Source organism: Lampris incognitus, chromosome 19 (genome assembly GCF_029633865.1).
Source record: "Lampris incognitus isolate fLamInc1 chromosome 19, fLamInc1.hap2, whole genome shotgun sequence".
Lineage (NCBI taxonomy): Eukaryota > Metazoa > Chordata > Actinopteri > Lampriformes > Lampridae > Lampris > Lampris incognitus.
Window position 1 is genome coordinate 9,827,640 of NC_079229.1, and position 27,844 is coordinate 9,855,483.

Below are 27,844 nucleotides of genomic sequence, written 5' to 3' on the forward strand. Positions count from 1 at the left end.
GGGCGCCCATAACCCTGTCACCAGTTCACCGGTTTTCCTCCCTTGGACCACTTTTGGTAGGTACTGACCAATGCATACCGGGAACACCCCACAAGACCTGCTGTTTTGGAGATGTTCTGATCCAGTCGTCTAACCATCACTATTTGGCTCTTGTCAAAGTCACTCAGCTCCTTATGCTTGCCCATTTTTCCTGCTTCCAACACATCAACTTCAAGATCTGACTGTTCACTTGCTGCCTAATATATCCGACCCCTTGACAGGTGCCATTGTAATGACATAATCCATGATATTCACTTACCTGTCAGTGGTTTTAATGTTTTGGCTGATTGGTGTACAGCTACACAATTTACACACAGGTATAAACTGCTCGACACACAACTGAAAAAAACTAAATCTGTCATTCAATTTTCTCTTAAGAATGCAAAGACATAACATTATGGGTTAAGTAAAGCCTCAACAATCCTTATATTTTATTTTACCATAATCCTTACCATACAGCTTAAAACGGGTGGAGTTTTAGATTGAAATAAGCATGAACGGTGCTCATCAAAGGCAGAAGCAATTTTTTTTACCGTCAAAGGTTCTCGCAGTTTAAATATTTTAAGTTGGAGATAGAAAATAAACATTTTGTCCTCTCAAATAGCCATAGCTGATAATAAGTGGCCATTTTATTCCACTTTTTACAGACATTACTGAAATAAATAAAGAAGCTTTCACTGTATATTTAATTAAAAAAAACGTTCTGAATGTCCTCTGCATATATTCTCTGTAATAAGAGAATGTTAAATAAATTTGGGACAGACATTTGTGCAAATGTAACTTTGATGACAATTATTGGTAAGAACTTGAAGACCTGACTGCCCCACATCTTTGGAAATGGAAGTCTTACACTGATCAACTCTATAACACTTACATCTGATCGCCTCCACCTGAAGTCCTGAAGAATTCTTTATTGTTAGGCTTTGAAATTCTGAGAATATGAGGCAGGAACTTTTTGGCAGGTACCTGCTTAAATGTGATCCCAGCCCTTATTTTTTGTAAATAAAGGTCTGACATTGATCGATGTATCATCTCTCATCTCTCTCTCATCTTCAGCCGCTTCTCCGGGGTTGGGTCACGATGGCAGCAAGCTACGTAGGGCACTCCAGACGTCCCTCTCCCCAGCAACGCCCTCCAGCTCCTCCTGGGGGATCCCAAGGCGTTCCCAGAGCAGATTAGACATGTTGTCCCTCCAGCGAGTTCTGGGTCTACCCTGGGGTCTCCTCCCAGTTGGACGTGCCTGGAAAACCTCCAAAGGAATGCACCCAGGAGGCATCCTTATCAGATGCCCGAACCACCTCAACTGGCTCCTTTCGATGTGAAGGAGCAGCGGCTCTACTCCGAGCTCCCTCCGGATGTCCGAGCTCCTCACCCTATCTCTAAGGCTGAGCCGAGACACCCTACGGAGGAAACTCATGTCAGCCACTTGTATCTGCGATCTCACCCTTTCGGTCACTACCCCATGTTCATGACCATAGGGGAGGGCTGGAACGAAGACTGACTGGTAAATTGAGAGCTTTGCCTTCCGGTTCAGCTCCCTCTTCACTGCAACGGTCCAGTACAACGTCCGCATTAGTGCTGATGCTGCACCAACCTGTCAATCTCCCGCTCCATCCTACCCTCACTCATGAACAAGACCCCGAGATACTTGAACTCCTTCACTTGAGGCAACAACTCATCCCCAACCCGGAGGCAGCAATCCACCATTTTCCGGTAGAGAACCATGGCCTCAGACTTGTAAAACTCGTATCGATTTATCAACAGTTGTAAATTGTGTAGCTGCATTACCTTGCAGAGAAATGCTTACTCTTCAACCAGCTTGCTAACTAGATTGTCTGCGGCCTTCATTTTGAGTGCACTTAATTCTCGGCAGGCAGTCGTTTTACAGCGCAACACCTGAGCACACACAGTCCTTCATAAACCCTTCATAAGTAAATTAGCTGTGTGCAAAGTGAACGGCCAGCTTTCGCGTTTCTTTCGGCCAACACGGCATCATGCATTATAGGGTTCCACTAGCATCCGATAATACAGAGGGTAAAACAGAAGATGGACACTGATGCAGGTTCACAGTACCTGCAAACATCATGAAGTGCTGGACGTTACAAGGTATCTTGGTTTGGCGGCCCAGGTTTAAGAGGAACGACAAAGGATAGATGTTAAAGGCTCTGGACACGAAGATGGCAAGCTGTATGTGAGCGTGCAGGTTACGGAAGAAAGACGTGATTAAAATTCTCATGCACGCACAGGTAAAATAAAGACCCATACACTTGAGAATGCACACTCATGAATACACTAATGCATAATAATATGGATATTGGTATACATTATTTATACATGCACAAATGGATGCACACACATGAATGCACCACGGGATAATAATATGGATATTGACATACATTATTAACACACACATACACACATAATTCCCTGCATATTCCCTGTTTAAGAGGGACGCACAATGCCAGGGCACCATGCCGAGGCATGCATCCAATCAGGCTCTCCCAGCTGTCTATGCAAGGCTCACACACTTTGATGTTCCACATGTGATGGAACAGAATGCTAAGTGTCCCGGGCACCAGAGGGAACGAGCACATGATGTGCAGAGAGACGGCTGCCGTCATGGATACCTACTGTAGAAGCTGACATTTTTTGGTTGTTTTTTTGGGGGCGGAAGGGTTGGTGGATTCGGAAGTTTCTTTTTCTCCCCCCCACCTTTCTCTCCAATTGCACCCCCCAGCCAATTACCCCACTCTTCCAAGCCATCCTGGTCGCTGCTCCACCACCCCCACTGCCGATCCGCGGAGGGCTGCAGACTACCACGTGCTTCCTCCGATACATGTGGAGTCGCCAGTCGCTTCTTTTCACCTGACAGTGAGGAGTTTCACCAGGGGGACGTAGCGCATGGGAGGGTCACGCTATTCCCCTCAGTTCCCCCTCCCCCCGAACAGGCGCCCCGACTGACCAGAGGAGGCACTAGTGCAGCGACCAGGACACATACCCACATCCGGCTTCCAACCCCCAGACACAGCCAATTGGGTCTGTAGGGACGCCCGACCAAGCCGGAGATAACATGGGGATCTGAATCGCCGATCCCCGTGTTGGTAGGCAACGGACTAGACCGCTATGCTACCCAGACGCCCTGTGGATTCAAAATGTTACCTCTTGAACAGTAAGTCGCAACTTGACGGCTGGAATAATAAAGGGCCAATATCTTGGGCAGGGGACCTGATACTGACAGGGCAATTACTAAAAGTGAGCCTCCCTTGCAACCCCACAGTCAATATTAGAAGTCAAGCACCCTATGGATTTTCAAAAGCAATATCCTGCTCCCCAGACCCAGTCATTTCTCAATATCAAAGACCCCTGAGCTATTTCAATGGTGGCAATTAAGCACTTTCATCTCAGCCTCATTTTTAGTAAAACCCATCCCCATTGTCACTGGCAAATGCCGCGAGCGAGAGCGATTACAATCTACTGCGTAACCAAAGAGCGATTAGCAGGATTAAATCACTGGGGTTATTTCATTTTTATAGACACTTTTATGAACGTGGAAGAGGGGTTTAGCCTCCATTTATCTGTGTTTGTGCAGCCCGGCCCGCTTCCAATAGTTGGAGTTGGCCGGTTCTTTTCTCGGCTTAAGCTTCTGTTTGCTGCAGCACAATGAGGACAAAGCCGGACGGGCCTCCGCGCTCAAGTCAAACATTTGCCCCGTTGGCAGCTCCCCATGCTGTGAACATAACAGCACTGGATAAAAAAAATCTGCTTTGTCATCTCTTTTCACCGGATCCTTTGGCTCTACGCTGGAAGATGGACTGAAATAATAATTGCTGACCATCTGGGCACTGGACCATGAAAGAAAGGCTCCTTGGAGCGGAGCCACCGGAGCCTATCGTCTGGTGCACACCGCAGCGATGTCAGCGCTCAGGCGGGGACAAAGGTACAATGGGTGGTAAACAGTCCATTACCACCGGAAGAACCTGTAGCTGGTCAGCGTGACAGCTATGAAAGTCAGAGCTGCAATGACATGACAATAATGCAACAGTAGGGGATTTCATTAATTATTGACAAGTAAAGCAAAGCTGGTAGCATACAAATGCACCCACACGCACACGATTTTAGACTTAAAGTTGGACTGAAATGAAAACATTATTTTCCATCCATTATCCAAACCACTTATCCTGCTCTCAGGGTCGCGAGGATGCTGGAGCCTATCCCAGCAGTCAATGGGCGGCAGGCGGGGAGACACCCTGGACAGGCCGCCAGGCCATCACAGGGCCGAAACACACACACACACACACACACACACACACACACACACACATACATACAAATTCACACCTAGAGACAATTTAGTGTGGCCGATTCACCTGATCTGCATGTCTTTGGACCGTGGGAGGAAACCAGACCACCCGGAGGAAACCCACGTGGACATGGGGAGAACATGCAAACTCCACACAGAGGATGACCCAGGACGACCCCCAAGGTTGGACTACCCCAGGGCTCAAACCCAGGACTTTCTTGCTGCGAGGCAACCGCGCTAACCACTGCGCCACCATGCCGCCTTATTCTAATCATCATGCATTTTTATTGTGTACTGAAAAACAATCTAAGGTAGAATCCAGTGTCTCTATGCATGCTCAATAATCCAGATTATCCAGGGACGAAAATCTCAGAAATTAAACATTTATTGACAGATACGTCAATAAACGTTTAATTATAACAGCTCCTTCCTATCTCCAGGCCATGGTCAAAAGCCCTACACCCTCGCCAGACCACTTCGCTCTGCTGTCTCGTGACGCCTGGTTGCCCCGTCGCTCAGAGGCCCCTGCTGCCGGTCGACCCGGTCACGGCTCTTTTCTGTCCTGGCCCCACAGTGGTGGAATGAACTCTCCACCGATGTCAGGACAGCGGAGTCGCTGCCCATCTTTCGGCGCAGGTTGAAAACTCACCTCTGTAAGAACTGCCACCCTGTTACTTGCTCTTAGCACTTATTGTATTCACTCATTTAAAAAAAAAATCTCTTTCTTGCACTTTTACTTTAGCACTGGTTTTGCTCTTAGATGCTTGTTTAGATGCACTTATGACCTCTGATGACTAGTAGTTCTCCCGATTTCCTACGTTAAATGATGCACTTATGGTAAGTCGCTTTGGATAAAAGCGTCGGCTAAATGACTAGAATGTAATGTAATGTCAAAGGTCAGCTCATGAACATGAATAATGAGGACTAGATCACTTCCTCACAGTTCCTGAGACAATTGAGAACAGTTATAGATAAGGGTAATAAAAACATCCAATAAATGGTGTAAAAATTGTTGCTAAATGTTTTTGTATGCCGTGTTCAGGGTCTTTTCACATGAACAGTTAAATCTGATAACTGATCGCGGTCTGACTTTACCATGGTTACATCATCAGCAGCATCAGGGGTGTGGTAGTAGATCCACAGATTACCCATGAAAACAGTGTCATCTTCATTCCAAGAAGCGTACACTGTCTTTTCCCCCAGAGCTTGTGCAGAACTGAGAATCAAGCAGCCTGAACATTAATTAAGGCCCTATTTAATCATTTTTTGTACTGGAGACTTTCCTCAGCGGACGAATCCACCACAGCATCTTAATCCGCAGAGATGACAATGCCAGGGAACTGGCTGAGTAACATCGAAAGAATTTGCCGAGCTTGCCGGATCAAATCCTTACAGTATTGGTTCTGACTGCTTCCTGAAAGGGCTGGGGGGAAATTACTGCACTGTAACAAGGGAGGCGAGAGAAACAACAGGAGCATTGCTCTATGCAAACAAGCAGCAGATGACTGTGCAGATAGCAATTATGCTAACTAATTTGGGATCCCCGGCTGGGACGCATGATACCAAAGAACAAACAGAGAGATGAGCAGAGGACAGGGAGGAGGGAGAAGAAAGGAAAGGAAGGAAAAGTGAGAAAGCAAGAAGAGGAGAGGGCAAAAGGGAGAAGAGAACAGAAGAGACGAGACGAGACGAGCCTATCACCATGTCTATAAAGGGTTACAAAACCAGACGTGTTTAGTACGAGATGTCTCATCCAGGTAATAGAAAAGGATACAAATGCCCCAGATATGAAGAGGGCTTTGAAGACATGGCATGGAAATGTCAACAATACATATCCCATGCAGGTGAAGATAAAAATCTCTCCAAGGAAGTTGAAGAATTCAAAGAGCTGTGGATTAAGAGAGAAAGAGAGAGGAAGAGGGAGGGTTGTAAGGGATTTAGGTGGTTGTTGTTTACCTGCAGCAGGCAAACAAGCTTAGATATTTACAAACACAGCAAATGGAGCACTGAAGTGATTTTTCTTCATCCTCGGAGGCAACAGTTGCCAGCATGTGCAGCTCAAGGTCATAATGTGCTTGCATTCTGCTACAGACAGGTTTTTGTCAATATATTCACATGAAAGATTTGCATTTACAATGAGATGTTTATGTAGCCACAGACAACAGAAATGGCATCTTATAAACTGATTATAGCAGTTAAACACATAACAAGTTGAATGTTGTTTTTTTTGTTTTGTTTGGTAGGCCTGAACATGAATATTTGTACATCCATAGTAAAAATTCATTGCAAGAAATTTCAATACCCACCAATAATGTGTACCGAAATCACAACTATGGCACTGCCAACCAACCTACGTCATCAACTCTGTCCTGTAACCACTGGGTTCACCAACATACTTACCACGGGGGGGGGGGGGTACACATTTCTATTTCTGTTATTTATTGTTGATAAAACTTGCATGAGAATGACCTTAACAGCTACTTGCACATGGAGCCCCACAACACTCTGTTTGGTCAACATGTGAAATGTGTACACCCATCAGCCAAAACATTAAAACCGCTGACAGGTCAGTGAATAACATGGATTATGTCATTACAGTGGCACCTGTCAAGGGGTGGGATATATTAGGCAGCAAGTGAACAGTCAGTTCTTGAAGTTGAAGTGTTGGAAGCAGGAAAAATGGGCAAGTGTAAGGATCTGAGTGACTTTCACAAGGGCCAAATTGTGATGGCTAGACAACTGGGTCAGAACATCTCCAAAACAGCATGTCTTGTGGGGTGTTCCCCATATGCAGTGGTCAGTACCTACCAAAAGTGGTCCAAGGAAGGACAACTGCTGACCTGCCGACAGGGTCAAGGTTCATTGATACGCGTGGAGAGTGAAGGCTAGCCTGTCTGGTCCGATCCCACAGAAGAGCTACTGTAGCTCAAAATTTCTGAAAAAATTAATGCTGGCTATGATAGACAGGTGTCAAGTCAAGTCAATTTCATTTGTATAGCCCAATATCACCAATTACAAATTTACCTCTGGGGGCTTTTCAGCAATACAACATCCTGTCCTTAGACCCTCACATCAGATGAGAAACAACTCCCTAAAAACACCCTTTAACAGGGAGAAAAAATATGAAGAAAAATAGGGAATATGCAGCTTGCTGGGTGTGGAGCTGTGTAGCTGCAGACCGGTCAGAGTGCCGATGATGACCCCTGTCCACTGACAACAGTGCCTACAATGGGCACATGAGCATCAGAACTGGACCATGGAGCAATGGAAGAAGGTGGCCTGGTCTGATGAATCATGTTAGTTTTTCCATCACATGGCCGGCCAGGTGTGTGTGTCATTTACCAGGGGAAGAGATGGCACCAGGATGCACTATGGGGAGAAGGCAAGCTGGCGGAGGCAGTGTGATGCTCTGGGCAATATTCTGCTGGGAAACCGTGGGTCCTGGCATTCATGTGGATGTTACTTTGACACGTACCACCTACCTAAACACTGTTGCAGACCAAGAACACCCCTTCATGGCAATGGTATTCCCTGATGGCAGTGGTCTCTTTCAGCAGGATAATGCTCCCTGCCACACTGCAAAAATTGTTCAGGAATGGTTTGAGGAACATGACAAAGACTTCAAGGTGTTGCCTTGGCCTCCAAATTCCCCAGATCACAATCTGATCGAGCATCTCTGGGATGTGCTGGTAAAACAAATCCGATCCATGGAGGGCCCACCTCGCAACTTAAAGGACTTAAAGGATCCGCTGCTAACGTCTTGGTGCCAGATACCAGAGGACACCATAGAAGGTCTTGTGGAGTCCATGCCTCAATGGGTCAGAGCTGTTTTGGTGGCACAAGAGGGACCTACACAACGTTAGGTGGTTTTAATGTTTTGGCTAATCTGTGTATATGGGTGTTTTTATCATTACACCTGGAAAATTTTTCCAAAGTATTGGATTTCAAGCGTGTTCTGTACAAATACAGGACACAGAACGTCATGCATGCAAAGCACAGCTGTCTGTAAATCCAAGCAAAGAGACTCGGTGATTATGCAGTCAATAGACTGAGACCGTGTGTCTGCCCGAGACCTGTGCAAAGACGTGTCCTGTATTTCACTTAACTGTTTTCAACAGAAACGTCATTTTGAATGCTCCTGACCCCAATGAGGGACCTCACCCTGTTTTTTAGATCCAACACCGCGAGAGCTCCGCCTCTTTCAAAAGTTGTGTTGCAACAAATGCTGGGCTTCTCCTCCTAGCATGAAGCACCCAACATCTCTGCAAGGAAACTATTTATTGGCTGCCCCAAAACTGCCTGAATTAACTTGATGACATCATCAGCTAATTTGCACACATGTGCATAAAAATTACATCATATGGGCGAAAAAGATCAACACCGACGAAGAGCGGCAGAAAAAGTGAATGATGAAATAGCCTGTATTGTTAACAAGATCAGAAAAAAATATGTCGGTAAGTTGTTTTTGAGTAATTAAGTTGCCAAAGGGGTCTGAAAAGTCGTTAAATTCATTAACAAATTTACCAAGTTTGCATCGGCGTCAGCTCCTTTTCACACTGGATATCACTTCAAAGTGCGAGCAGTACGAGCAATCTGTGGTATGATCCATCTGAGGGTGACTTGATTTTGATTTGATATACTTTAATGATCCCCGCAGGGAAATTCAGCTCTGCATTTAACCCATCCTAGCTGTGTAGCTAGGAGCAGTGGGCAGCCGCCGTGCAGCGCCCAGGGACCAATTCCAGTTCATCTTGCCATGCCTCGGTCAGAGGCACAGACAGCAGTATTAACCCTAACATGCATGTCTTTTTAATGTGGGGGAAACCGGAGCCCCCGGAGAAAACCCAACGCAGACACAAGGAGAACATGCAAACTCCACACAGAGGACGACCCGGGATGACCCTCAAGGTTGGACAACCGCGGGGCTCGAACCCAGGACCTTCTTGCTGTGAGGCGACAGCGCTAACCACTGGGCCACTGTGCCGCCATCTGGAGGGGGGTGAAAATGGAGTTGTTCATTTTTACATTCTAAGTGAAATTGTTCAGCGTTTCTTGTAATTTCTTTGCTTTTACTTTCAAGTCTCTCCTGCCTCGCTGAATATGTATTAACTTTTGAGCCCTGCTATAAATTTTTTATTTCTCCACCCATCCCCTTCTGGAGACGGACTAGCTAACCGTGAGTGAGTGAGCCAGTTCCTTCCCAGGTCTGAGTTGCTTTGCATGTAAAATGCAGTCTGCAGTAATAACTGCACCTTCTTCTTTGTGGGTTTCCTATGACAAGGATGAGAGAGAGGCAGAGAAAGAAAAAAAAAAAGCACCCTACCAGCCATTTCTCTTGTGTCTGTTTCACTGTACTTCTGTTTGTTTCTAAGCTGTAGCTGGACACTGAAGTTCAAAAAATAATATGTAAAGGCATTTTGGCAAATGAACACTCAGGCTTGTCCGTATACTCTGACTACTGCGACAGCCAACCCACTTCACAGGCAGAAGCTTCAGCCGGTCTGCGCATTTCCCTTCAAGAGGAGCTTTGTGATAAACGGCCAGCAGCGCCCTGGCACCGATAATGAATAATAAATGGACAGATAAGTATATGCATGTACTCCTGATTTATTTTTGCTTCTTTGAAGCTTGCTGTTACAGTATGCTAGCGCGCTCGGCCTTTTTGCTAGATAGTTGGAGACTAGCCTCCCATGCAGACACCCACTACACTACCACTAATGGAAATTAACGACTGCACACAAAGTGCCACAAACAGTAGCGATGGTAACGTCAAGGTAAAGTAGTTGAAGAGAGTGGGGGGAGGGAGAGAGAGAGCGAGCGAGAGCGAGAGAGAATGTTTGAAAATAACAGCAGAGGAGATTTTAAATGCAGCCCTTGCCTGTCAAGCGAGCCTACCTGTCTGGCCCTGGTCTTGGCCTCTAAGGAAAGATTGTGGAGCGTGTATCTGGCCTGAGTCAACCCACAAAACAGCACTGCCACGATACCTAGGGGAAAAAAATATGCATGTATAAATAGTACACATAACCATGCCGTATTTTATGCAAAGTACTGCCAAAGTGCTACATATAAACAACACACATATTAACAATTGCACACAGAATTTGAAAGCATTTGTCAATGCACGATGACTGCATGATCACAACCTCAGCTGTTAGGTCATACTAGCAACGGGTTTCAGTTTCGTGATGGCAGGAATCACGAAACGATATGCCGTTTCCCTCAGCCCACAGCCGTGCAACACACAGACAAAAACATATATCCGAAAACTACAAGAACTACAAGAACACACATGTCTAAACTAACACATATATCCAAACTAAACAAAAAAAGTCACAGCCCAAGGGAACGAATGCCAGCCAGGATGACTGTCGGAACTGCCCGTCTGCATGGGCTAGCCGTTAGCTTAGCCTGCCCCGCCTCCGCGTCCTGTCAGAGCGCCCTCGGTGCTTCCTCTTCCGGCGCAGCTCCAGGCAGGGGCCGTGGTCTTTGGGCCCACCGGACACAACAGACTAAGCTCTCCCAGCCAGAGTGCTGCCAGACATCTTCTTATTTATTATTATTGTGGCGGACACTAGGGGCTATGCCTCTCACCCAGCAGGGCTGTGAGCTGGGGGCGTGGTTTACGTTCCCGGGCTCTCTGGTGCAAGGTTGTTCCTGTTTCAGTTTGGTTTTGGAGCTGAGGAATAACGTTCAAACTCGCCTTCGTCTCCTGTGTTTTTCCTCATCCTGCCACATTATTATTAATTATTTCGCAAACAGCAAAGGTCAATGTGCAACTTTTTAAAAAGTGTCTCATTTGGCAGCAGAAATCAGAGACAGAGAAAGGTCGACTCAATGGTGTTCAATGGCTCCGATTAGCTTTAGCTAGCCCCGTGATTAGCGTTAGCTAGCCACGTGGGGTTTTTTTTCTCAAAAAAAAAACAAAAACTTATTTACAACAAACAGGTATACAATTGTCATACAGAGGAAAACAAAACAAATTTGTACAGACAAGAGGAGTTCAAAGTCCACTCTTTTTAAGTCCTCTCAGTAAAGTGTACTTTCTTTAAAATATCAAAAGGCTTTATAGCTTTTTTGTTTTTCACAATTTCATTTTTTCTCTCTCTTTTATTCTATAGAAAAAAATATTCATAATACAACACACATATACCAAACCAATAGGGGAATAAATCATTTCACAAACCTATCGAACTCTACAGAATCAAAAATATCAACACAGGTAGAAAAAATAGGACACAGAGAGGTAACCCGTAGGCTTTGGCATGGCTTCCAGCCTACAGACCCCCCCCCCACCAAATCAAAGAAATCAAACAAAAATACACATACCACACACAGTATACTGTTTAGTCAAAATCCACCATCACCCTCCCTCCTTCCCCAACAAAAGTGCTCTCCTCCACAAACCCACAAACGAACTCTTCCTTCTCTAACATAACCATACAACATACTAACATCTCTTTCCATTATACTCCTAAACATATTCCTGACTTCAGCTTTCCTCTTTTCGTAATGGGCTATATTCCTCCTTAGCTTGACAGCAAACCTTGCATGGCTTAAAACACAATTTAATAAATTAACATTACATCCGTTCACTTTGCCAGCCACCCCAAACAACCACAATTCTCTCCATCCCATTCTGTCAACAAACCCACCTCTCCAACATCTACTTATCAACTCCTTCATTTTCAACATGTATCCCTCCAGCTCACAACACTCAACTCACTCATGCACAAATGTTTCCACTCCCACACCACATGCATCGTATTCTTTCTTCACATTCACATCAAACCTACTGATCATTACATTATTGAATACCCTATAGCCCCGTGATTAGCGTTAGCTAGCTCGGCATTACGCAACCAGGCTGTGGTGCGTGTGGGTGTATTGAGGCTCACAAACAAGGCCTCAGACCTCGGGGCCTCTCGCATTCGGAGAACAACTGTCTCCCCTGTCCTCTCATGAGGCGGCAAGCATCAACCTGGGAGATTTTGCAGATCAAAGGAACTCTCGGAGAGAGCCAAGAGTTCACCGGGCATGTTGTGCGAAGGTGAGTTAAAATTTCCTCCACTTTTTCTCGGAAATTCTTTATGAGGAATAACCCCTTGAGATGTACCATCTCGTTTTCAAGGGGGTCCTCAATGACTATATATATATATATATATATATATATATATATATATATAGGCACAATTAGACAAAACATATAACAAAAGACAAACCCCCCCAATAAATGACAGATAATAAGACATAAAAAAATCAGATCATATTCCAAGCATAGCATGAGAATTGATCACTCATTCATAGACTATAAAAAAGTATTAAAGTCAGTGATAGCATTAAGTAATAAAGTTATAGAGGGGTTATTGTGGACATGTGCGTCTGATCCTATAACAAGAAGACAGTGCATTTTTGAACACGTGGAAAGACACTATGGATCGAATATTTACAGGTAGATTGTTCCAATCAGAGGGAGCTTTAAACAGAAAGACTTTCTTCGCTTTTGACTTAGAGACTGCAGGAACAGAAAAAAATAACTGTATAGATTATATATAGTGATCTGAAAAAGGACAGATGGGTGCAGTCTCTGATGTGTTTGTGGAGGGAGTTTCAGAGGGATGGGGCAGCAATGGAGAAGGCTCTGTTGCCCCAGGTCTGAAACATGGTCCTGTGTGGTAGAGACAGAAGGTTGGCATCAGAGGAACGACAGCTGTAGGAAGGAGTATGGTAGTGGAGCAGGTCAATGAGGTAAGAGGGGGCCTGGCTATGAAGGCTACTTTGTGAGTGAGAAGGACTTTGAATCGGAGCCGTTGTGGGAAAGGGGGGCCAGTGGAGGTCCTGGAGGACAGGGGTGACGTGGTGACAGGAGTGGGAGTGGGTGAGCAGGTGGGCAGCAGAGTTTTGGATGTACTGAAGTTTGTTTAGGACTTTGGATGATGTGCTGTAGAGAATGCTGTTGCAGTAGTCAATTCTGGATGTGATGAAGGCATGAATCAAGGTTTCAGCAGCACAGAAAGCATAGAAGGAGAGTCATGGGTCAAGACGAGCCACATTTTTTAGGTGAAAAAAGGCAGTTCAGCCGATTTGATTGACATCATGTTGAAATGAGAGGTTGCTGTAAAAAATTATTCCAAGGTTGTGGATGTGTGGGGAGGGAGACAGGGTGGAATTATCGATGGTAAGGCAGAAGCTGTGAGTGGCTTTGGTAAGGGATTTGGGACCAATGATGATACTGTCAAATTTATCACAATTTAGCTTGAGGAAGTTGGCTTGCATCCATAATTTAATTTCAGTGAGGCAGTTTGTCAGACTGGAGCAGATTGTTGTGGTGATGGATTTAGTGGATATGTAAAGCTGGACGCCATCGGCGTAACAGTGGAAGTGGAGACCATGACAACGTATGAAGCTACCAAGGGGGAGCATGTAAAGGATGAACAGGGGAGACCCAAGCGCCGAACGCTGGGGGATGCCTTGGGACAGAGCAGCGGTGAAGGCGGTGCAGTTGTTGATGCTGATGAACTGTTGTCTGTTTGTGAGATACAACTTGAACCAGGAGAGGGCAGTACCAGTGATACTGAGGAAGGATTCAAGGCGGGAGAGAGGAATGGTGTGGTTGATAATGTAAAAAGCTGCAGTGAGGTCGAGGAGGATGAGAATGCTGAGGTGGCTGGAGTCCGAGTAGTGGAGGAGGTCATTGGTGACTTTAAGGAGGGCTGTGCTGTGAGTGGAAACCAGATTGAAAGGGTTCAAACAGGTCACTGGAGATGACGTGATCTTTGAGTTGGGAGGCGACAACACATTCCAGTATTTTTGTCAGAAAGGGGAGATTGGAGATAGGCCGGATATTGCTCATGATATCAGGGTTGAGTCTAGGTTTTGGGGTGAGGGGTGACAACGGTCACTTTAAGTGAATGGGAGACTGATCCAGAACTGAAGGAAGAGTTAATAATTTCCGTGGTGAGTGAGGAAATAGCTAGGAGACAGTCCTTCAAAAGATTGGATGGGATAGGATCCAGAACACATGTGGAGCTCCTCATTCCTACCATAAATTTGGACAGCTCCACTGGGGACACAGAGGAGAACTTTGACAGACGCTGAGTGGTAAAACATAGCCGAGCCTCCTCCATGTTTCACTGTAGGTAGGGTGTTCTTTTCTTTGGAAATGTCATTGTTTCATCTGTGAACATAGAGTTGATGTGACTTGCGAAAAAGCTCCAGTTTTGACTCATCTGTCCAAAGAAAATTCTCCCAGAAAGATTGTGGCCAGTCTGGTCCAGTCTGGCCTTTTTTATGTTTTTCTTTCAAAAGTGGCGTCCCCCTGGGTCTTCTTCCATGGAGCCCACTTCCACTCAAAAAGTAATGGATAGTGGGATCAGAAACTGGCGTGTCATCACCTTGGAGTTCAGCTTGTATCTCTTTGGCAGTTATCCTTGGTTCTTTTTCTACCATTCGCACTATCTTTCTGTTCAATCTGGGGTCGACTTTCCTCTTGCGGCCACACCCAGGGAGGTTGGCTACAGTTCAATGGACCTTCAACTTCTTAATAATGTTGGCAACTGTAGTCACAGCAATATCAAAGCTGCTTGGAGATGGTCTCATAGCCTTTACCTTGACCATGCTTGTCTATTATTTTCTTTCTGATCTCCTCAGACAACTCTATCCTTTGCTTTCTCTGGTCCATGTTCAGTGGGGTGCACACGATGATACCAAACAGCCCAGTGACGACTTTTCTCTATCTAAATGGGCTGAATGGCTGATTACAAGATTGGAGACATCCATCCATCCATTATCCAGACTGCTTATCCTGCTCTCAGGGTCGCAGGGATGCTGGAGCCTATCCCAGCAGTCACTGGGCGGCGGGCGGGGAGACACCCTGGACAGGTCGCCAGACCATCACAGGGCCGATTGGAGACATGTGTGATACTAATTAAAGAAACTGTAATCCAATTATTTATTATCTATTCCAAGGGTTGCCAAAAAATGTGTCCAGGCCCTTTTAGAATATATATTGTAGAATTAGCAATAATTAGGGCATCCGGGTGGCGTGGCAGTCTATTCCGTTGCCTACCAATACGGGGATCACTGGTTTGAATCCTTGTGTTATCTCTGGCTTGGTTGGGCGTCCCTACAGACACAATTGACCGTGTCTGCGGGTGGAAAGCCGGACGTGGGTGTGTGTCCTGGTTGCTGCACTACCGCCTCCTCTGGTCGGTCAGGGCGCCTGTTCGGGGAGGGGGAACTGGGAGGAATAGCGTAATCTTCCCACGTGCTACATTCCCCTGGTGAAACTCCTCACTGTCAGGTGAAAAGAAGCGGCTGGCGACTCCACATGTATCGGAGGAGGCATGTGGTAGTCTGCAGCCCTCCCCGGATAGGCAGAGGGGATGGAGCAGAGACCGGGACAGCTCGGAAGAGTGGGGTAATTGGCCAAGTACAATTGGGGAGAAAAATGGGGGGGGGGGTTAGCAATAATTAATCTCTTTTCACAGCTTTGCTTTATTCTATGACATACCAAAGGCATGCAGGTATACATGACAAACTAGCTTTTAATTTCATCACTTCTCAGGAGGAATGAAGCACTATTTCAATGAGATGTAAGGGCACCAACAAATCTGAGAACGTCTGTATATATTGCCGGATCATACCAGACCTAGGCTGTAATACTCCCCCCTCCGCCCTTTCTCTGGATCCCTGTCGGTTCCAGCTGCACAAACAGACTCCTGGCATTTCTGGCCAAACATTTTATTTCTTCCAACTACCCCCACCCCAACCTACACCACCCCACCTCCTGAAAGCAAAGAGCCCTGGGGATGGTATATAAGGAATGATATCATCACAGGAGGGGTGGGAGAGCAGAACATAAAGGGAAAAAGAGATGAGAGGAAAACAAAGGAGGAGAGAAACGGAAACCGAAAAATGGAGGCAGGGAGGGAGGGGTGGCTCTGGTGGGGGGGCTGAGGAACCCTGCTGTTAAAGAAGCATCTGAATGTACGGCACACTGTGAATTTGAAACGTGCAGCGTGAGAGGCGGGTTGAGTCCCTCGCAGGACACGCTTGCTTTGTTGCAGAAATTCAATTTCACATTTCTGCTCCCTCTGCTTTGACGGGGAACTGCAAAAGGTGCCCTTTTGGGGAAAAAGGAGAAATTTCTATCATGTCTGGTAACGGGTATTATGGCCACAGGATAAAGCCGACAGTAATAAATGTGGTGGAGGTGACAGTACATGTAGTTAAAGCTGGTGCCTAGTTCATTATATCATACTTTTTCTCCTGACCCCTTTCACACTAGGATACTGACCAGTAGCCGTAAGGGGCTGGCTCTTATTTTTTTGGGGGGGGGGGGGATTTTCCCCTGTTTTTCCCCAATTTTACTTGGCAAATGACCCTAATTTCCAAGCCGTCCCGGTCGCTGCTCTGCCCCCTCTGCCGATCCGGGGAGTGCTGCAGACTACCACATGCCTTCTCCAATACATGTGGAGTCACTGGCCACTTCTTTTCACCTGACAGTGAGGAGTTTTGCCAGGGGGACGTAGCACGTGGGAGGATCATGCTATTCCTCCCAGTTCCCCGTGCCCCCCGAACAGGTGCCCTGACTGACCAGAGGAGGCGCTAGTGCAGCGACCAGGACACATACCCACATCCAACCCCCCCCCCCCTCCCGCCCCGCAGAGACAGCCAATTGTGTCTGGAGGGACGCCCGACCAAGCCGGAGGTGACACGGGGATTCAAACCGGCCATCCCCATGTTGGTAGGCAACGGAATAGACCATTACGCTACCCGGACGCCCCTACGGCTGGCTCTTCTAATTCCCTTTCCCACTCTCCTACCCGCTGCACGTCCGGCAATTCTGACGAACCGTGCTGCCACGTCAGCTCTCATAGTAGTTCTGTTTGGTTTAGGTCGATTATGCCCCCCTTTGTTTACCTTACAGAGGTGACGCCTCACCTGCCATCCACAAGTATAGGCATGTTGTCGGTTAGACACCTCGATGCCTAGCAATAGATGAGAAGCATCCCATAACGAGCTGTTGTGGGGGGAGGGGGCATAAGATTAATGATGCCAGGCCTCCCTGTGAGGCCGAGGGTCATTAGATACACCCTCACTAAACTCCAGCAATTAGCAGAGACACTGAGAGCCTCAATTACCAAAGGACACTGGGGAGGAGTCCCATCGCTCACTGGATACTTCTGCATGAGGTACTGCTTTATTGTAAATGGACCATTAAAAGCCATGCAGAGGCGTGGTACCCCACAGATTCCTTTTACAGCAACCAGGAGAGTAAAACGGTTTAGCTTATTGTGACAAGTGGGAGAATGAAATAACAAACTTTTCTACTTCCAGGTTTGAGGGTAGAATTCAGTACCTCTATAGTGATTCATCCTGTTATACAGCACCGAAAATCCTCACGCATGTCTGTGATGAGCATGCACAAAGCTCAGCGGTGGATGCTACAGAACGATATATCTCTAGCCTCTGTCTGCATGTGGAACGGCTCCCACACTGCGCAGCATTTACATTGGTGTTTAACAGACCGGGGTAAAGCTATTTCATTGAACTGGTCTTCACCTCCTGAACAGGGAGCATCGTCAAAGGTGGAGAGAGCTCCACCATACCAGTGACTGAGCTGAATACCTCCGACACATCCAGGTCAGAATGAGCCCAGACTCTTACCTGTGCATATGTACGCGGCATCTAGCTGTATTTCATAAGTACAGTTATGACTCTATGTGAAACTGAAAAACCAAAAAAACAAAATGCAATTATAGTAATTCTGGCCAAGAGAGTTGCGTTATCTTTCTTTCCCACAGAGCAAAACAAAACACTTCACACAATGTTTTCAGATGAAATGAATCACTCCAAGCCGAAAAATCAAGTACTGCAATGAGCGTTACAGAAAAAGTCACTGTCTGGTATGTTGATGCATGCTCAACAACCCAGGTAAGAAGGTTGGATCAGTTCATCTGGATGCCACGTTCATTGACAGACATGTTTCAACAGTCACCTAAGTAACATCTAAGTGACCTCTTCAGTCTCAACTGACTGCAGGTATCCCCACCCTGATAATCAATAGTTGCATTACAGCCCAAACCAACAACCACTTTCATATGCAAATATGGGAGTGACCATATTTGCATGGTTTCAGTCGTTATGCCACCTGTATTGTTTATCAGGAGTGGGGATACCTGCAGTCAGTTGAGACTGAAGAGGTCACTTATGCCCCCTTTTCCACCACATGGTTCCGGCTCAACTCGACTCGACTTTTTCGTTTTCTATTACTGGAAAGTACCGGCATTTTGGTAACTGTTACTGCTTTTCTGGTATCACCTTTGTCCATCCATCCACCCATTATCCAAGCCGCTTATCCTGCTCTCAGGGTTGCGGGGATGATGGAGCCTATCCCAGCAGCCATTGGGCGGCAGGCGGGAGACACCCTGGACAGGCCACCTTTGTCAAGGTTAAAAAAAAAAAAAAACGAGCAGGTACCAAAACCAATGCAGACCAGCTACACTGATGGGGTGCTGTTACGGTAATGGAAAACGACACTGCGAGTTGAGTCGAGTTGAGCCGGTACCATGTAAAAGGGGCATAAGCGACCTCTTCAGTCTCAACTGACTGCAGGTATCCCCACGCTTATCAACAATACAGTGGCATAACGACCCAAACCAACGACCAGTTTCATATGTAAATATGGGCGTGACCACATTTACATGGTTGCGGTCGTGATGCCACTGTACTGTTTATCAGGGTGGGGATAGCTGCAGTCAGTTGAGACTGAACAGGTCACTTAGATGTTACTTAGATGAGCGGAGAAACGTGTCTGTCAATAAACGTTGTATCCAGATGAACTGATTCCCCCTTCTTTGATCACTGCCCGGTAGTGATGCGCAGGTTCGGTCCAGCTCACTAGAAAACATCGCGGGTTTGGGCAGGCGGGTCAAAAAGTGACAAAGCTGTGTTCTGAGTATGTTATAAGTAACTTACAGAAACACTGTGGCTTTGCATTACCAGTCCACCTTCTCTTCCTCCCCTCTGTCACTCCCGCACAGATGCAAGCAGCTTTATCATCAAGTTGTGATTATGGTTGCGGTCAATGGATAAGATTTAGAGTGTTGAGGCTTCACTTACGAGTTTTTTTTCCCCCAAGTAGTATCCGTAGCTTTGTTTACACCGCTAAAACCCTTTTTTGTTGGTCAAAAAGAAGAGGCTTGTGTGTGTGTGTGTGTGAAAGAGAAAGAGAGAGAGAGAGCGAGAGACAGACAGACAGAGTGAGAGCGAGAGAGATCCATCCATCCATTATCCAAACCGCTTATCCTGCTCTCAGGGTCGCGGAGATGCTGGAGTCTCTCCCAGCAGTCATTGGGCAGCAGGCGGGGAGACACCCTGGACAGGCCTCCAGTCCATCACAGGGCCCACACACACACACACACACACCTAGGGACAATTTAGTATGGCTGATTCACCTGGCCTACATGTCTTTGAACTGTGGGAAGAAACCGGAGCACCCGAAGCAAACCCACGCAGACACGGGGAGAACATGCAAACTCCACACAGAGGACGACCCGGGATGACCCCCAAGATGGGACTACCCCGGGGCTTGAACCTAGCACCTTCTTGCTGTGAGGTGACTGCACTAACCACTGCACCACTGTGCCGCCAGAGAGAGAGAGAGAGAGAGAGAGAGAGAGAGAGAGAGAGAGAGAGAGAGAGCGAGAGAGGGAGAGAGAGAGAGAGAGAGAGAGAGAGAGAGAGAAAGAGAAATCAGGCTATAAAACAAAGCAAGAACAATTATCTGAAACACTGGAACGCTGAAATCAAAACTCAAAACAAACTAGAAGTCTATCGGGCCCTAAAAACAAACTATGATTCGGAAGAACACCTCTTAACTGTCAGAGACAGGAAGCAGCGACAGATCCTCACCAAATACAGGCTCAGTGACCACAGTCTGGCCATTGAAAAGGGGAGACACAAAAAGACGTGGTTGCCAAAAGAGCAACGAAAATGTGGTCAGTGCATGACAGATGAAGTGGAGACAGAGGTGCATTTCCTCCTTAAATGTGACAAATTTGAAAAACAGCGACGGGCTTTTGTCCAGGAGCTGGGACATGTGACTCCAGAGTAGCAGGAAATGGACGACGCAGGTAAGCTGCGGGTGTTCCTGGAGGGGGGCCAGTGGCGAGCATTGCAGCAAGATTTATATTTTCCTGCCACAACCTGAGAGACAGTGGGTGACGGCACCTATTGCTACTGTTGTTGTTTGATATAATAATCATTGTTTTTGTTGCTGTTATTATTATAATCATTGTTGTATGGTGTTGTTGTTGTTTTACATGCTTTGGCAATACGTACACTACCGTTCAAAAGTTTGGGATCACCCAAACAATTTTGTGTTTTCCATGAAAAGTCACACTTATTCACCACCATATGTTGTGAAATGAATAGAAAATAGAGTCAAGACATTGACAAGGTTAGAAATAATGATTTGTATTTGAAATAAGATTTTTTTTACATCAAACTTTGCTTTCGTCAAAGAATCCTCCATTTGCAGCAATTACAGCATTGCAGACCTTTGGCATTCTAGCTGTTAATTTGTTGAGGTAATCTGGAGAAATTGCACCCCACGCTTCCAGAAGCAGCTCCCACAAGTTGGATTGGTTGGATGGGCACTTCTTTGAGCAGATTGAGTTTCTGGAGCATCACATTTGTGGGGTCAATTAAACGCTCAAAATGGCCAGAAAAAGAGAACTTTCATCTGAAACTCGACAGTCTATTCTTGTTCTTAGAAATGAAGGCTATTCCATGCGAGAAATTGCTAAGAAATTGAAGATTTCCTACACCGGTGTGTACTACTCCCTTCAGAGGACAGCACAAACGGGCTCTAACCAGAGTAGAAAAAGAAGTGGGAGGCCGCGTTGCACAACTGAGCAAGAAGATAAGTACATTAGAGTCTCTAGTTTGAGAAACAGACGCCTCACAGGTCCCCAACTGGCATCTTCATTAAATAGTACCTGTTAGAGCCTGTTTGTGCTGTCCTCTGAAGGGAGTAGTACACACCGGTGTAGGAAATCTTCAATTTCTTAGCAATTTCTCGCATGGAATAGCCTTCATTTCTAAGAACAAGAATAGACTGTCGAGTTTCAGATGAAAGTTCTCTTTTTCTGGCCATTTTGAGCGTTTAATTGACCCCACAAATGTGATGCTCCAGAAACTCAATCTGCTCAAAGAAGTGCCCATCCAACCAATCCAACTTGTGGGAGCTGCTTCTGGAAGCGTGGGGTGCAATTTCTCCAGATTACCTCAACAAATTAACAGCTAGAATGCCAAAGGTCTGCAATGCTGTAATTGCTGCAAATGGAGGATTCTTTGACGAAAGCAAAGTTTGATGTAAAAAAAATCTTATTTCAAATACAAATCATTATTTCTAACCTTGTCAATGTCTTGACTCTATTTTCTATTCATTTCACAACATATGGTGGTGAATAAGTGTGACTTTTCATGGAAAACACGAAATTGTTTGGGTGATCCCAAACTTTTGAACGGTAGTGTATGTCATGCCAATAAAGCACATATTGAATTGAATTGACTATACTGAGAGAGCGAGAGAGAGAGAGAGAGTTCATGTATTTAATGAAGGGTTACTTTTGTTGCTATTCAACAATCAAGAACACCGTTTGGAGCAATTAGTCTGTTTATTTAGCAGCCTAGACCCAGACGCCATCAGGCTAAGACACAACAGGCGATGCCTTGCAATCAAGTGTATTATGCTGGGCAAACAGCCAAAAAACCAAACAGTGCAACACTGCTCATTTTGCTGTAGCCTAGGCTATAGCGATGCGCGGGTCAGGGTTTCTTTTAATAACCACACCCACTCGAGCCGTTATGAGAGCCAATCTGCACCACATGACCCACTAAAATATGCATTAATTAACAACCCGAACCCGCCGTCATGAGAGCCAATCTGCACCACATGACCCACTAAAATATGCGTTAATTAACAACCCGAACCGACCTGTAAACCTCCAAATCTAGCCTGGGCTGTGAGAATGAAAATAAGCCGAGCTGGCAAAACAGGTCGCATTGCATCCATTTTACATGAGAGGCCTGGGCAATTTCTCGGCCCTCCAGGAGACCGAGGCTAACAGCTGGGGCAGGAACGCCATTATGGCCCGTTGCTATCTGTGGTCCCATCTTGAAACTGGAGGTAGAAACACACTGAGACCATGAAGGGCAGATGCCGTTTTAAAATGAGTTATGGGAATTGAACTGGGAACAGCATCAAGACGTGTAGCTCCCCATGGAATCAAGAGATTGCTTAATACATACTCATTTCCACACTGTTGCCTCGAGGCAATGCCACTGGTAGATGAGACATGTATCTGTGTGTTAGTGTGTGATGGAGTCCAATATATATACACAGATCAGCAAAAACATTAGAACCACCTGCCTAATATCAGAGGGTTTGAATCAGTTCATCTGGATACAATGTTTATTGACGGATATGTTTCATCGCTCATCTAAGTGACCTCTTCAGTCTCAACTGACTGCAGGTGTCCCCACCCTTATAAACAACACAGTTGCATAATGACCAAAACCAACAACCAGTTTGATGTGCAAATATTGGCGTGACCATTAAGTAGAGTTTCCATGGCCATGTGTACTCTTCACACAGATGGCCTCTTTGACTTCCCGTTCCTCCCTATCAAGGATGTGCACATCCTCATCCTTGAAAGAGTGGCCACTGGCCTGTAGATGGGTGGAGAATGTGGAGTCCTGGCCTGATGTCTTAGCTCTCCTGTGTTGCGCCATCCAGCGTCTGTTTGGTTTCCCAGATGTACAAGTCACGGCAATCCTCCCTGGCACTTAACAGCGTACACTATTATTGCTCCGTTTGTCATGTTCCTCAAATCATTCCTGAACTATTTGTGCAGTGTGGAAGGGTGCATGATCATCTAGTTTTGAACAGGGATTACGCAGGTGGTCTTTTCAGGATTTTGGAGTGCATGGGATTCATAGGACTGTAATTCTAGCTGGTCACAGAGTGAAACCCTGAAGTGACAGAGCTCAGCAATCAACAGAGCTGTTAGGGACACTGATGTGGTGGAGGGGCCAGGGGGTCAGTGCGTGCAGGCGTGAAGGCATGCCTGCAGGGATTTGCAGACGCGGTCCATCGAACCTTACCACCTTACTATCCATGAAGTAAAAGAGTGGCTGTGGATGCACACACACCTACATGTGTACCTATATGCACACATGCACACATACTCAAATGGGAGCAAATGCATGCACACAGCAACTGTGCATGAATTACTTGTTAAATCCTTTATGTGAAGCACATTGAGTCTGCCTTGTGTGTAAAATGTGCTGTATAAATACAGTTGCCTTGCCTTGTGCATGAGCAAATAGATATGCAAACACACCCACACAAATGTACTGTGTGAAACACATATACAACCCACACAACTCACCTGATAGGCCACAGGCCTCCGCCGACAGGAAGCTGCACCACGACAGCAGGAAGAGAAGGGACGTCTCCAGCAGTGGACAGTCACTCAGCCGAGTGAACTTTGTGAGGTGGATTGGCGGGTTAAGGACAAATGTGGTGATAATCGCACAGTCCAAATTAGGCTCACACACGAGAGCACTGGCTTCAGTGTCCAAAAAAAGTAAAGCACATAAGAATGGCTCAGACTTCTGGCGACACTGAAGTATATATAAAAAAGAGGCAGGACATTACAGGTATGGCTGTCTTTCGGCAAGGGGCTCCAGAGTGTAGGGGATTTTTTTCAAATCAATAAATCAATATACTAAATTGTCCCTAAGTGTGAATGTGTGTCGGTCCTGTGATGGACTGGCGGTCTGTCTGGGGTGTCTTCCCGCCTGCCGCCCAATGACTGCTGGGATAGGCTCCAGCATCCCCACAACCCTGAGTAAGCGGTTTGAATAATGGATGGATGGGTGTTTTACAGGGACAATTTACAAAACCATGAATTTTAATCCTAAAAGAGAGAAATAATGACTTCTATCAGACCCAATTTCCCCTCGGGGACGAATAAAGTATTCTGATTCTGATTCTGATTTAGCTAATGGCTACTTTCCACCTGCAGTCAGAATGTATGCAGGTTTTCATTACAACCCAACACTACTTCCTGGATTAGTCCTCCCTGTCTGCTTGAGGATATGTTAACCAGTGGAATCAGCCGGTGTAACGCGGGGCTGGAATGAAAACCTGGATACACATTGCTCTCCACTGCACATGGCTGGACACCACAGGTTTAGGGTTACCTACCAGCTCCTCATGATCTCACTTCTGGCGGTTATCCAGAGCGTAATGAGGTCCAGATTACCCTCTCTGCTGTTTTACTCCTCCACTAGTGAATAAAATCTAGCCCCCCCCCCCAGCGACTCCACATGTATCGGAGGAGGCATGTGGTAGTCTGCAGCCCTCCCCGGCTCGGCAGAGGGGGTGGAGCAGCAACCGGGATGGCTCGGATAAAACTGGGGAGGGGGGGGGGGGGGCGGGAAAAAAGTCTCCAAGTCAAATTATTCCAATGCCTAAGGTTTTATATTTACAATAATTATGCAGGGGGCGAGTGAGAGAGAGAGAGAGATGGAGGATGGGTGGGAGAAGGAGAACGTTACGCTGACGGGTTCATCGCTGCATACCAAAGTTCCTGAGCACTCCCTTCAAAGGTTTCTGGGGTCTTTCATCCGTGGTTCTCTTCCCTCAAGAAAATCCCTGCCGGCTCCCGCGACATGGATACAAACAGCCTCCCAGGTCATGTTTACATCACCACGTAACGAGGAGAAGCCATTAAGAGATAACTGAAAGCGAGAGCAATTCTGGAATATCTCTTCCAAGAAGCGACTGTGCAAGTCGACAGGCTGAGAGCGGGTCATTGCTGCGGTTAAGCGCGACTGAAAATGTGATGAATGTACCTCTTTGTGCTCCGCTGTCGCCCGCGGATTATTCACGGTAAATAAAGAGTTGAGCCCCGGACCGAACCACTTGTGACATGTGCTCATTTTTCACCCCAAAGTCTAATTACCAAAGGATCGGAGACGAATTCTGGACAACGGCGGGAGTCGAAACCTCATCAGAGGCCATTGCCTTGATTGATGACCTCTCTGAGGGAGATGGCGGCCATTAACGGCACAGGAGCACTTTAGGCATAGCTGAGTTGCTTGTGCCGGTAAAGGCAGTACAGTCAGGGGTTGGTTAGAGGCGCAATTTACTGGATGAGGAAGTGGATAGATGGCGGCTGATGCTGAGGTGATAATTGGGTTTGGGGTGCAGGGACTCAAAGTGAGAGGGAGGTGGTGGAGGTGGTGGGATGGGTGTGGCGGTGGAATTGACTGGTTGGTGGGGTGAAAGGATATGAGAGCTGTGGTTACTGCGAACGCAAAACCCAGAAAAAAGGAGCCGGCAAACACCGCCAGGAAGTGGCCCATCGATAGGAAGAAGGTGGGGGCGCTGAAGGCGTGTCCTCCGTCCACCTGTCTGTAGGCACCGATGGCACTGGAAAACAAACACACACACAGACACACACACACCATGGAGATGGAGAAGAAACAAACACTGTAATCAAACACTGTACAACAAACACTGTAACCGTGACACAAACAAGAGTGCCAGACACTACATATGCTGAAACATCAGGCCGCGAGGACAGAATTGACACGACGTGCCGAGACACTGCAGCGGGTACGAATCCAGACGCTTGTTATGCTGAGCTTCGCCTTGCAGTGCAATTTACTGGAGCCACTCCTCAGAAAACATGGCCCTCTTAAGATGCCGATTCCCTTCCGTCGCCTCGGAGGGCAACAGATCAAATCATCTGCCTCCGAGATGTCCCACAGTCGTCAGTGGGGACAGGCAGCATGAGTGTTCTTCACTAAGAGACATCCCACAGTCGTAATGGGGACAGGCAGCACGAGTGTTCTTCACTAAGAGACATCCCACAGTCGTCATGGGGACAGGCAGCACGAGTGTTCTTCACTAAGAGAGAAGCATAACACCACTTTCACCACTATAGATACCCCCTTAGTGGGGGGAGTGGACCCCCACACAGACGATGTTGAGTGCAAAGAGAGGTCTCACAAGGCCAGACAGACAGAGAGAGACAGACAGAGAGACAGAGAGAGAGACAGAGAGAAAGACAGACAGAGAGAGACAGAGACTAAGAGCGTGAGAGAGAGACGTGTCTGTGAGAGAGAGAAAGAGACAGAATGAGACGTGAGTGTATGTGTGTGAGTGAGTGTGTGTGTGTGTGTGTGTGTGTGTCTGTGAGAGAAAGAGACTAAGAGAATGAGACGCGAGTGTATGTGTGTGAGTGAGTGTGAGTGTGTGTGTGTGTGTGTGTGTCTGTGAGAGAAAGAGACTAAGAGAATGAGACGCGAGTGTATGTGTGTATGTGTGTGAGAGAGAGAAAGAGACTAAGAGAATGAGAGACGTCTGTGTGTGTGTGTGTGTGTCACTGAGAGAGAGAAATTTTTAAATGTGAAAAAATTGAAAAACAGCGGCGGGCTTTTGTCCAGGAGCTGGGACATGTGATTCCAGAGTAGCAGGAAATGGACGACGCAGGTAAGCTGCGGGTGGTCCTGGGAGGGGGGCCAGCGGCGAGCATTGCAGCAAGATTTATATTTTCCTGCCACAACCTGAGAGACAGTGGGTGATGGCGCCTATTGCTACTGTTGTTGTTTGATATCATAATCATTGTTGTTGTTATTATAATCATAGTTGTGTTGTGTTGTTGTTTTACATGCTTTGGCAATATGTACACAAACGTATGTCATGCCAATAAAGCACATATTGAATTGAATTGAAATTGAGAGACCAAGAGAATGAGAGATGTGTGTGTTGTGTGTGTGTGTGTGTGTGTGTCCGTGAGAGAGCGACTCGGAGAATGAGAGATGTGTATGTATGTGTGTGTGTGTGTGTGTGTGTGTGGGTGTGTGTGTCGGTGAGAGACGGAGAGACCAAGAGAATGAGAGATGTGTGTGTTGTGTGTGTGTGTGTGTCCGTGAGAGAGCGACTCGGAGAATGAGAGACGTGTATGTGTGTGTGTGTGTGTGTGTGTGTGTGTCGGTGAGAGACGGAGAGACCAAGAGAATGAGAGATGTGTGTGTTGTGTGTGTGTGTGTGTGTGTGTGTGTCCGTGAGAGAGCTACTCGGAGAATGAGAGACGTGTATGTATGTGTGTGTGTGTGTGTGTGTGTGTGTGTCGGTGAGAGACGGAGAGACCAAGAGAATGAGAGACGTGTGTGTGTGTGTGTGTGTGTGTGTGTGTGTGTGTGTGGCGGGGCGTACAGGACTTAATGGAATGACAACACTTCATTATCAGCACCCCTACTCAGCCACCCACATACACCCACGCCACCAGCGTTCTCCCTTCAGCTGTCAACTTCCTGAAATGAGTTTGTAAACCTCCAGAATCAGCAGACTACCATGTTGTGCGATGAAACGGTGACTGGACTGACTTTATACAGCACTTCTCTAGTCTAGCGCCACCT

General features: G+C 46.5%; 1 protein-coding gene across 1 annotated transcript in view; it reads right to left on the reverse strand.

The window, feature by feature from the left end:
- LOC130130154 (sodium/hydrogen exchanger 9-like) overlaps positions 1-27,844 on the reverse strand; it is a 162,885-nt gene that overhangs the window by 85,558 nt on the left and 49,483 nt on the right. The window contains exons 7-11 of the mRNA XM_056299891.1: positions 25,712-25,850; positions 23,800-23,905; positions 10,235-10,323; positions 6,114-6,227; positions 2,113-2,224 (exon numbers count right to left, since the gene is read on the reverse strand). Coding sequence (XP_056155866.1) covers positions 2,113-2,224; positions 6,114-6,227; positions 10,235-10,323; positions 23,800-23,905; positions 25,712-25,850 — 560 coding nt within the window. The remainder of the gene's footprint in view (positions 1-2,112; positions 2,225-6,113; positions 6,228-10,234; positions 10,324-23,799; positions 23,906-25,711; positions 25,851-27,844) is intronic.